General features: G+C 28.3%; 1 protein-coding gene across 2 annotated transcripts in view; it reads left to right on the top strand.

Annotated features, from left to right (window-relative positions):
- The window catches only part of LOC107455130 (neurexin 1-like), a 272,802-nt gene that overhangs the window by 159,401 nt on the left and 100,157 nt on the right, over positions 1-13,244 (top strand). For both annotated transcript variants that reach the window (XM_071183981.1, XM_043044530.2), the window contains one exon: positions 11,626-11,652. In XM_071183981.1, the coding sequence (XP_071040082.1) occupies positions 11,626-11,652 (27 nt within the window). The remainder of the gene's footprint in view (positions 1-11,625; positions 11,653-13,244) is intronic.

Genomic DNA, 13,244 nt, shown 5'->3' with positions numbered 1-13,244 from the left:
GTCGGCTGTTTAAGACGGTTAAATATTTAAAAAATATAGCTTATTTTAAAACAATGGCTTCTGCTAAGCCAATTAGAAAATTCTGCTCTTTAAATGACTCTGAAAGTATAATATTATTCAAAAATTAAAAATCGAGGGATACAATTTACTACATGCTTACAATTGCTCTATTGAATATCGTATTTTTAGAGCCTACTGTTTACTCATCCGGTATATAGACAAGCACATACACACACATTCCTTATTTTATTATATGTAAAGATAGATACGTCATTAATTTTAAATTTCCTCCTTGCTCTCCGAACTAAGAATTTTAATAAGAATTAAAATGACACCGAACATAATTTTGAATAAGCATTAAAATGACGAATATAGTTTATACCTCAAAATTTCAAAAGAAAATATATATTAATAGTAAAATAGAAAGCCTAAAAAACAGATTGCTCAAAAAAATTACTAAATTTTCTCCTTGTTCTCCGAACTAAGAATTATAATAAGAATTGAAATGACACTTCAAGCCTATTTTTGAATAAGCATTAAAATGACAAATATAGTTTATACCTCAAAATCTCAAAAGAAGAAAAAAGAATAATAATAAAATAAAAAGCCTGAAAAACAGATTGCTCAAAGTAGCTGCTAAATAATCGAAAAAGCTTTTATTACGCATACTAAAAAATACAAATCAATACTGGAAAAAATTCAACTCACTATTTACTCTATTTGAAAAGTTTTGAGTGATTTTTCGAAAAAAGGCAGTGGTTTTTCCACCAAACAAATCTCAAAGGTTCTTTTTTACAAGTATGATTTGGTGCTTATATGCTTTTGTGAATCTCTCAGGGTTTCCTTTTATTGAAGGTAGAACTTAAAATATACTTTTTTTACATTCAGAATAAAACAGTAAAATGAATAAGAGTATTAAAATTTTTTAAACATTTTTACAACAAATGTGATAGATATGTTTGCACATTTTCTTTGATTTTGCAAATAACTAACAATGTAAAATTTCCTATCCAATTAAAAAAAAAATTGGCAAAAAAAATTGGAAAGCATTCAAAAATAGAAAAGCGCTAAGTAATCAAAAATTGGTACTTTTTAAATGTTTTTGAGAAATTTTAAGGAACGCTTCTTTCCAAAATGTACGCTTTATTATAAATTAAATATGCATATAAAGCAACTAAAAAATTTGGTTCATCTTCTTCATATAAAAAATATTCTTGAGGTTACTGAAAACCCTGGATTAAGACAAAGTTTTCAAAATATTTTAATTTTCTTATGTCCGCAACTTGTTAAAAGATCAAATAAACCATATTTAATTAGTTAATCATCATAGAGTTTAAAATTTCATTTTGTAATGTAAGCCTATCAATCGAAAAAAGACTTAGAAGGAAAAATAAATGTTAACAAATGATTTTACACCTGCATAGTATGCGATTCTCATTTTCCATCAACTGAATTCTTGAATTGTACTATTTTTTACTCAATCAACAAATAAAAGTAAACTTTCTTTTAAAAAAAGAAAGAAAAAAAGAAGAAAAAAAATTCCGAACATAAAGTTCTACAATTTATTTCTGTTTTACTTTTATGTATTAAAATTTTTTTAAAGTTGCTGAGAACCATTAAATGAAACAAATCTTTTTTTGAATGATCTCATGCCCGGAACTTGCTAAAAAATCAAATGAACTATCTTTAATTAATAATTAATTATTCTTTTAACAAGTTTATAATTTCTTTTTATAATATAAAGCTATCAATTTGAAACACGCGTTATAGATTTAAAAAAACAAATACTTATAAATTATTTTCATCTACATGGTATGCGAATATCATTCTATATCATCCGAATTCTTGAATTGTATTTTTTTCTTCACAAACAACAAATTAAAGTGAAATTTCTTAAAAAATTTTTTTAAAAACTTTCCGATTATAAAGTTCAACGATTTAATTTTGTCATACCTTTTTGTATTAAAATTTTCTTAAAGTTGTTAAAAACTCTGAACTGAAACTATTTTTTTTTTATTTTCTTATGACCGGAACTTGCTAAAAAATCAAATAAATCATTATTATTTAATAATCAATTAATCGTTCAACAAGTTTATAATTTCATTTTGTAATTTAAAGCTATCTCAATCTAAAAAATACTTTACAGATTTATAAAAACAAATACTAACAATTAATTTTCCCCTACATGGTATGTGAATAGCATTTTGACTGAACAGAATTCTTTAATTTTTTTGAATTGTAGTTTCTTATACACAATCAACAAATGAAAGTAAAATTTCTTAAAAAAACAACCTTTCCGAATATAAAGTTCTACGATTTCTCGAGGATGTTTGCCTTACGGTAAAACTTTCTACTAACTTAGTTCGTTCAATGATCTTTAATAGATTCTCAGATCAATGTTTAGCAAACACAAATAGAGCTTGATGAGAAGCTGAAATTAAACCTCTTCTTCCATCGAGTTTTGGCATGATATAAGTAATTATCGATAATCCCTTAGAAAAAGTTATTTTCACCTTTTTCCGGAAAATCATCCGAAAAATGAAGACAGCAGTGATTACTTCCACTTAAGAGCTTAAGGAATGCTTTAATAATGCACTATGTAAAGATTTTGGCACTTTCTCTTAATTTTTTTTATCTTTTCGGGATTAAAATTGAGTTTTTATGAAGTGCGCAGTTAACAAAGTAATATTTTAAGAATAATAAATTACTTTTGTAAGTGGATGCTGAATAATGTAGCATTTTTTTAAAAATTACGCTTGGGATTGATTTTTTTGTTTTCTACTATATGAGATTTTTTTTAACAGGTTTTAGATATTTTCGTGTCACTGATTTCAAATTTGCAATTGGTTTATCTCTCCAAGCTTTAGTTTTCTTTTACTGACATTTTTATTCTATTTCTTGTTGAAATGTACAAGTTTAAAGACGTTATATGTAATAAAAATTGCATAAAAACCCATGCTTGAAAATGTCCTCATACGCTGCTAGGGGCGCTTCTCTTTTATGAACTATTTCTACTTTTCCTGCAGCTGCTTGTTATTATCACACCAATAAACACACTGAGAAAAAAGTAAGGTCTAAAATGCTGGAATATGATGAAATTTATTGTTTTTCGGGCTCTAAGGAGACACCAGGAGTTTTAACCAAAGTGCGTTGGTAAAGATTTTGCTCAAATTAATAATAAAATATGGTTTTATAATATATAATAAAATTTGGTAATTTTACCATGATACATTAAAACATGGCAGGAAAGCAATTTACTATGTTGAATATATTTTTCAAGTTATGTATTTTTTACTAAATGTGTGGTACGCGGAAACAAAACATTTTGCTAAAATTATCCTACTGTATGGTAATGTCACTTCTAGTTCCAAAAAAATACAATAATGATAATAATTTTGGTAATAAAACCAAAACATACTCCGTTCATTTGATAGTTTTCCGTATTTATAACGTAACGGTTTACCAGAACGTAAGTAACGGTTCGTAACGGTTTACCAGAAATTCTGGTTTTCTAAATTATGATTATTATTACTACAGCAAAAATACAATTTAGCAAAAAATACAAAACTGATCAGTAAATTCAATTGAATAAAAGCGGAATTTATTGAATTTAATTGAATGATTCAATTAAATTCAATTATGATACTTAAGAGCATGGGGATGCCATGCTCTTAAGTATCATAATAAAATTACCACATTTTTCCATATTTATCTCATTTTAACACTTATTATGAAACTGTATTTTGCTGCTAATTTTACCAAAATCATTACCAAAGAGCATCGATAAAAATTACAAAGCTTTTCGGTGTCCCCCTAGAGTCAGAAAAACATTAAATTTTACCATATTCTAGCTTTTTTGACCTTACTTTTTTTCTTAGTGTAATAAAAACTATAATTTTGAAAACCAGAATTTCCAGTAAACCGTAGGCATATGAATGAAAAAATTACCAAATTAATGGTTCATACACCCTATATTTTCGTTTTATTTAACAGAATTATGGTTTTAATTTACCTAAAATTTCACACACATTGCCATACAATATGTTAATTTTGCGATAATTTTTTTTTACCTACATAAACCAAATATTGAACTGATTGCTTGATATTTCGGGGTAATATAGACCACCACATTTTTTTTCAATGTTTATTTTAAAAAACTTTCATACGTGTAAACTTAGCAATTACGAACCACACAAGATTCACATTATATTTTACAAATGTTTAGAACATGAAAATAATCTTTAAAAAAAATTTTAAATTGGTAAATATCTTAAATTGAAAAGTAACCTAAAAAATCTCGAATATTAATATTATTATAAGTTAATAAATATTATGTTCATTTAGGAGGAAGATGAGTAATTTTGCATAGATTTTTAAGACTTATCAAGAATTTGGAAACAAAAGTAAATTTAAATTTATTTGCTTGACCAAACAAATGATATTTTAAGATTTCTAATATATTTTTTAAAATGCAGTTAACGTAAAAAATTAAAGACAAACATAGAATTAAAAACGATACATTTAAAATAGAATTTTTTAACAAAAAATGTCAAAACTGTTTATAGTAAAAAGGGAAAATCTTATTTAAACTAAAAATAATCTATAAAGAAAATGTAAAAATTTATGAAAGTGTTAACTTTAAAAGAACTTAAATAAATTCGATTCTGTATTTAACTATGAAAAGTAAGACCTTTTTTCAGTTATTGCAGGGTTTCATGCAAAAATGCATATTAGCTCATATTAATTTTTATACTAGCATTCTAATGGTAATGAAATTCTTATGATAATGCATTTCTGATAATATTAATTATGATGATATTCTTTAACTAATGTTAGTTTTTATGATAATTGCTTAGTTATAATGTAAATTCTCTGATTGGCGTAGTTATTCATATTGAGTTCACTATGTTCTGTGTCAGTTAATTGCAAAGAGATTGAATGATAGAGTCATTAAAATCCTGAATGTGTCAGTATCACTGCTAACAGGTTGGTTACATCGATTAACGTGAGAGATTCTAGTTATCGATTACCCATTTCACCATATTTTACGAATGTTATTAATGATGAGTAACTGTTTTCGAGGGAAAGTACAACCAATATATGTCGACGGGGAAATTCTGTTTCATTAAGGTAAAAATAAAATTTAAAGCATCTAAACCCCTCGGGGGAAAAAATTAAGTAAATAAAATAGGATACGGGATTTCTTTTTTTTAATTCATTAACCACACGAATAAAAACAAATTCTAGTAAAATTACCGTACTGTATGGTAATATTTCTGGTAAAAAAAGAAACATTATTACGGTAATAAAACCGAAATACGAAGGTTGTAAATTAAATAGTGGCAACTTAACCTTGAAACTCACATAAGGGCGGGCATGCCCAAATAGGATATGGGAGCGGTGAGGTGGAGCTGTTGTCGATGTGTAGGGTGAAAAAAACAGTCGATCTGCTTAGAAGGGTAGTTGTTGTGTGGCGTTAAAGTAAGGAGTTTCGTTTCCATCGCTCTAAAGCATGTTTTCAAAAGGTGATCAGTGGTCGTGGCTTAAAATCGAGGTTGTCCGTGGCAAAAATGCAACAGAATGCTATCGAGGATTAGTGGAAGCATGTGGGGCAAATGCTTTACCGTGTAGGACAGTAGCACGATGGGTTCAAGCATCTCGTCTTTTTTCGTCATTAAGCCTTTTGAAAACATGCTTTAGAGCGATGGAAACGAAACTTCTTACTTTAACGTCACACAAAAACTACCCTTCTAAGCAGATCGACTGTTTTTTGCAATCTACACATCGACAACAGCTCCACCTCACCGCTCCCATATCCTATTTGGGCATGCCCGCCCTTCTGTGAGTTTCACGGTCAAGTTGCCACTATTTAATTTACAACCCTCGTATATGACATTTATAAACCATCAATTTGGTAATTTTTTCATTCATATGGTATCAGTTTACCGAACTTTCTGGTATTCAAAATTATAGTAATTATAGTTCTTATTACTAAACATTTAATAAAAATAAAAAATTTAAAAGTAAATTTAACCAAGTAAATGGTTTTCATGCTATTCTTTAAGAATTTATGATAAAATTAACGGATTTTTCTTCATTTACCAAATTTTATCACATATTATAACACTAGATTTTTCGTCAATTGTTGGCAAATCAGTGAATCTATGATCGAAAAATCAGCAAATTCTGCAACATTGAAACGGATAATCAGTTTATTATGGTAAAAAAAGTGAAAACCTGCCATTTATAACGCTGCAGTTTAATGGCTACAATCTCTATGTTTTCTATGCTTTGATTCAAGCATTTAATTTCTTATTAATACTTATTTACTACACAGTAAAAAAATCCCGGATCGAATTACGGTATAAAATACCAGCACATATCATTCTTAAAGTTCCTTTTACTAAAAAAAACATTCTTACGGTAAAATATATTATACCGTAAATTTTACAGTAATATTCATTTAATTAGAGTGATTCAGTGATTTTACGGTAATTATGCAAGCGAAAATTATCGTGTATCAGATTTTTTACTCCGTAATATGTTCCAATAAAAATGAACTTTATGGTAAAAAGTGCCCTGAGTTGAGTACAGGAACTTTTTAAAAGAATTTTTAAAGTGTACTTCAATTTATAAAATAACTATTTTCTTAACTTTTAAGTTTTCAGTTTATTCTGACTTTTGAACTTTAAAATGCATAAAAGTATTACCAAAATAAACGTCGAATAAACAGCTTAAATAACTATTTTAAATCAAATGAACAAGACATTCCGTAAACAAATTTAGTGCCATCTAATACAGTAACATTGTATGTTGTCACTAGTGAGCATAACATTAATGAATTCAGAGAGTATAGTTTAGTGCTAATCACCGACTTCTGAATGCGCTAAAATTTATTATACTGACAGAAATCCTTCAGTATTCAAAAGGATTGAAGTATAAATAATGAATTTCTCACTTATCTGGAATGCGCTCTCAAGTATTTGTCTGCATGTTTGAGTTCCACGATGAGGATTCTAGTGCTTCTAAATTGGCCTTTCGATTCGTTGCTTCATTGATCAAATTTGACAATCCAAAGGAAATATTGTTGACTTAGTAAAGAATGTTTTAAAATACTTGTTGTAATATTAATTGTTACTTTCATACACTTATTATCACTTAAAAATTGTTAAATAGATAAATAAAAACAGGTGTGGGGTAAACATGAAAGGAGTATAATTTTTACTTTCAAATGATTATTTGTACTTGAAAATTGTTAAATCGATGAATAAATACATAGTGGTATAGTGATTTATATTTAGTCAAAAGGGCTCCCTCTCTTGATTGCTTTGATTACAAACCCCCATGATATCTTCACAGCCTATTTTGTTTCCTCACTCAAAAAAATGTTAGCGAATCGTTGCTATAATTTTTGTTGTTGAAACAAACTAAATAGATTTATAAACATAGAACTTTAGTTATCGTGTGAAATATAATATTTATTTGTCAAAAAAGCGATTTTTTTGAAATTATTAGTGTGAATATATTACTAAAAATATGCTTGCTTTTCGAAGGACATGTTTTTGTAATGAAGTTATTATATTGGTTCTATTCTAATTGTAAAACATGTGTTGTCAGTAAACAAACAAACGAAAATTAATAATTAAAAAACTATAGCAGTGAAAAAGTAAATAAAAAATGTGACGGACGTGCATTGTAAAAAAATTTAGTTTATCTCAACACCAAAAATGGTGGCAACTATACACTAACAATTTTTTACAGTCTTGATAATTCACAAAGTGGATGCATCAAGAATAAAATTTATTATTCTATTTACGAATCCTAAAAATTTTGTTTTGTAGAAACACAGATTCGGTTCTACATATTTATCTGTTTACTTGATTCGGGTAAAATTTAAATATAATCATTTAGCTCTGCTGCTATTGCAATTTTATTGAAAACATGTTTTTCAAATTTTTGCTTAGTATAGGATCTCGTTAAAAAAAAAAATTTCATAAGACGTTATTCAGCAATTGCGCGGAAGTTATATTCTTAATAGGACGCTAAACTCTGGAAAAACTTTTTTCGCGAATTGTGTTTCAACTTCATTGGTGTGTTAAAATTTAAAGTTTAGGGTAAAGTGAATTCAGACATACTTAAAGTTAGCCATGAAGTTTCAAATATTAAAAAAATATTATGTCATATTAATATCATGAATACTTTAAAAATTAACTTTAATGTGACTTTACCATCTTGCTTAATGGAGCTGAAAATTTTGATAATTTGTGAACTTATTGAACTAAAATATTGTCCCAAATATTATTGTTTTTCTAAAAACATTTTTATAGATATTTATTTTAAAAAATAATTCCTTAAACCGACTTGCATAGTTTTATTAAGAGAAAGAACTTATCAAGCGTTAAAATTATTCCTGGAAATTTATAAATAAGTAGTCATGTGTGTGTTGTTATGTAATACCACTCATTATCGATTCTTACTCATCACTAATACTAATATAAAAGTTACTTTGAACCTTCGTAACTGCAAATAAATAAATATTAATTAAAATGATTGATTAGAATATCTCTCTAAATACACTTTATAAATCGAAATATATTAATAAATGAGATGGAAGAATATTATTAACAATGAATGGTTTATTTCAAAGCAATTTCGTATTCCTTTCAAAGCGCTAAAACCAGAGCCAAATTAATTTCGGTATCATTTCAACAATGCAATTAAAAACCTTCAGTTTAAAGGAAGAATTCTTCGCGGGTATAGAGGGGGCGTGACCTCTGCATTTCTAGCATCCTTGAATTCAAAATAATCCTTTTTCATTACTTTGCAACAGGCGGGTGGCAACAGTATAAAAGAAGCAGACGAGAATTTTAATGGCGGTCGCTATTCAATTTCGAGAAGCGTTTAAAATTTCGAGCTTTGTGATCTAATTTCGTAACAAGATGCTGCTTTAAGTTTTGTATTCGTTTGTTCTGGTTTGGTTCTAAGGGAGAACGACTGGTCTGCTGCGTTAATTTGGGAAATGGCACACGCTTAGAGTTTTAATTTCCACGACTTTTCTCTTAAGTGCAATTTGTTTGCTTAATGAAGTTAAGTGCAGAGCTTAAGTTTGCATTCTCGTAAAGCTAGTACTTATGGGATGAGTCATAGAACAAAATTCTTTCCCAGAAATAGTATTTTTCACATTACGATGATTTATTGCATTACGATTTTGCACATTTAAATAAATCTCTTTAGTCCCCAGAGTATGCAATTGTAATTCCATTTGTTGCTCAGAGAAAAATAAAGGTCACAAAAATATTTTATTCAGATATTAAACATTAAAAAGAAATAATGTGTTCGCAAAAAGAAGAGAAGAAAGAAAATGTGGTTGTAATCTCGTATCATGAATTATAAAAATTACTATTTGTACGATATTATAATAAAAATCCTTTATGAAATAATGCTTGCTTTCAAGCAAATATTAGATTGACAACAGTTAGTTTCGTTTTAAAATGTAATATGCTAAAAGAAGAATAGATTCTGTAAATTACGTTGAATTTTAAATTTAACCATTAACAATGCTAAAGGAAATGTCCTATAATCATTTATAATAGATTATAAAAACTAAAATGTGGTATGGGATTTTTGAAGTTCATAAAATGTAAACTGTAAACTAAACTATTCATATAAACTTTATTTCCAACTCATTATGTCAAGAGGATATCTTAATTTGTCTTTTCTTAAAAAAATACTGTGATAACAGAAGATAACTGTTCTGAATCACTTTTGACCTAATCATTGGATTTTCATGAACTAGGATTTAATCTTAATGGCTTGAAGAGGTAAAATCCAATATATTCTAATTAGTTAATGCAGATAATAGTTTAAGTTACGAAATCAGAAATAAAACTGCACTTTTTTCCGTTTCGTATACCTTTTTTTAATTGATTCAATGATTACCTCTTAATGTTCATTTTACTTTTTGTATATTTCGCCATATCTCTAGAACTTTTTAAGCGAATTGAAAACTTTTTTCACAGAATTATAAAGTTTCTTATCCAAAGAGAAATCCACACAGAAAATAGTTTTTTTGAATGAATTATTATTTTTTATTATATTGTTATTATTAATTGGTCGACAACTTTTGCAATTGTAAGGAATACAAATTTATACATCATTTTAAAGAATGTAGCTTCATGCGGCAAAATACGAAATTTGAAAGAAATCGGTTGAATATTTCTTGCAAAATTAAATTTTTAAAAAATAAATTAGTAGCTCATTAAATCCAAGTTTCAAGGAGTAGAGTAGAAACTTTAACATGAATCTAATATTTATCAAGTAGAGATTGTCAAGTAGAGATTGTCAAGTAGAGATTTATCAAGTAGAGATTGTACTGATTGGGGAAAAATCTATGATATTTTCCAAAATTTGTATTTTTTTGCTTTTTTTGTTTTTGCGAGTTTGTAATATATTAAAAATGTAGTAAAAGAATATTTTAAGTCAAAAACTTTGAAGAAATAACAGCTTTTTTTACATAATGTACCTTATCCCTTTCATTCTCGCTACCGTTAAAATAACGTAGTGAAGTTTTGCCCTCTATTTCTCGTGCCCGTAATAATTCCGGGATGGAGTGTTCAAAAGTAACGCTCCAAATAGATTAAAACAATATGTTTCTCATGCTCGAAATCTTGTTTATTTCTCAACCTATAAGATGGCAGTTTGTTACGTTTTAATAAGTTCAAAATGTGGAGAAAACATGGAAAAAATTACAGAACAATAAAAGAGGGGAAAAATAAAAATAATAATGGCAAAAATAATAAAAATATATATATATATATATATNATGGGTGAACCTGGTCTGCAACTAAGTTCAAGTTGCTTATCGACCTGAGAAATCGAATTTTAAATATACGACTTTTTTTTACGCATTGTATGTATACTTAGTTCTATGTATTTTCTTGAATAAAAATAGGCACTTATATTATGACAGTTTTCTTCAAAATGCCACGACCATTAAGGGCTTAATAAAGCTTTTTTACATGTTTACATGTCACTGAGGACGTAAATGAATTTTCTAACTTCAATAACGTTTATTTTGCAGTAATCAATATTTTAACCTTGTCTAATCGTTATCTCAGTAACTTTAGATCAGCTTATTATATTTTTAATAAAAGTTTAATATGTTATAAATTATTGTTTTTTTTTATTTTGATCTATCTAGGAAATGTTTCATGTCTCGAAAAATAAGTCAATGTTTCATTTTTCAGCATGCTGTTTCCTGCGACAATCAAGCATGTTTTGATAATTTCATTCTCGTATCGTTAGTTGAATTTCATAAAAAGTTTTTCCCTTGAAATTTACATTAGTTCGCAACTCTTAATATGTATGTTATTTTTTTTACTTTATTTTTTACAATATTAATTTAAGTATGCATTAAGTCCAGTATTTCTAAAACACCCTGTACAAAAGTTACATATATAATTTTTAAAATTCTTTATTACTCTTACATACTAAATTACGTTTATAATTCCAACAACTCTTTTGGTTTGTATATCTAATTAGAGCTGCACTTAATTTTCCTTTTTTGTATGTTTTCCTAAATTTTTTCTTGTGCCATAAAAGTAATATTAATATTATTTTTTTCAGATTACTAGAGCGACCAGCTTTTGCCACGTAAGTATATTTTTAGAAATATCGTCCTTCTTCATAGTAATTAACGCTTAGTTATTATAAATTTAAAAATGTACAACTATTTCAATAAATGATAGTTGATAGTCGATGTGTCGATAGTAGATGTGATTTAATGTCTCATTTAATTATTATGCTCAATAATAGGCCTGAGAGTTCAAATACATGTGCTTGAGTCAATATGTTATATATTGTTAATGCATTTTAGAAGTCAACTGGAGTTAATTTTGGTTATACCTTTTCTGGAATAATGTAAACAATGACAATAAAAGCTATGTATCAGTATGAAATAAAATGGAAGAAAAATATTGTTTTTATTTATGAAGGTTTAAAAAAAATGGTACTTTTCGGCTTGCCGAGAGCCAAAAAATGCTGACCTAATTCAACTTTTCTTTTATTTAATTTTCATAACGACATAAAAATTAAATAAAATAAAAAAAAAAACAGATCTATAATCATTTTTACTATAAAAATTTATTGATGTAGCGCAAAACTGTTTTACTGATAATATCTGGTATGCCATACGATTGAAGGTGCTTTCTCTGTACATTATAGTTTGCATATTATTATAGTTTTTTTAATATTACCACGTGGAGATGCTTCGCAAGGCGACATAATCTACCGAGGCTAGGAAATCAACTTTAGCCGAGAAGCATAACGCATTGCTGTGCAGTTATCTTCTATCACTGACACAATTAACTGTCCCCCTCTATTGGTGATCCAGGCTAAGGAATGTCCATACCTTTTATGCATTTATAAATAGTAACATAATACATATCGCTACATCCCCATAAAGCAATCTGAGTAACAAACTCTAGTACTCTCCTTCTCTCACACTAGATGGCACTACTAGATTAATTAACTTAACCACAGTCTACAATTCAAACGTGATTAGACAAAATAAAACTTAGCCACAAATCAACTATTCTTTTTTTAATCACAGAAATGCTTTGGAATTCATAGGTAGTATCATACACTACCGTCATGGCAACTCACTCAACCACTTTCTTCACTCCATTCTCTTGTTGTTGTTGTTGTTCATTTACGTCGCACTAGAGCTGCACAATGGGCTATTGGCGACGGTCTGGGAAATATCCCAGAGGATGATCCGAAGACATGCCATTACAATTTTGATCCTGCAGAGGGGATGGCACCCCCGCTTCGGTAGCCCGACGACCTACACGCGAAGTCAAGCACTTTAAGGTAGAACAGTTTAACGAGGACCAATACTGCACACCCTCGGTCCCTACGCGGGCTGATCCAAGTGGTCACCCACCCGCACACTGACCGTAGCCAGTGATGCTTGACTTCGGTGATCTGCTGGGAACCGTGTCTTAACGATAAGTCCAATGCGGGACTCTATTCCCTTGAGAAGATGTCTTTTAGTGGCTTTTCAACCAAGTGCATCGAAATCGGGTGGTTTTCTTTAGTCGAGTGATATAATACTCTGTTGCACAGTTTTCTAGGTTAGATCGTATAGGTTAAATTATTCTGCAGTTCTTCACACAAGTTAACTACTTATTTGAATAATTTAAAATTTATTTGCGTTTCACTTTCAGATTATCACGATATCAGGG

The sequence above is a fragment of the Parasteatoda tepidariorum genome, chromosome 8 (assembly GCF_043381705.1).
Source record: "Parasteatoda tepidariorum isolate YZ-2023 chromosome 8, CAS_Ptep_4.0, whole genome shotgun sequence".
NCBI lineage: Eukaryota > Metazoa > Arthropoda > Arachnida > Araneae > Theridiidae > Parasteatoda > Parasteatoda tepidariorum.
The sequence above is the reverse complement of the archived record's forward strand: the minus strand, read 5'-3'. Positions and strand labels throughout refer to the sequence as shown.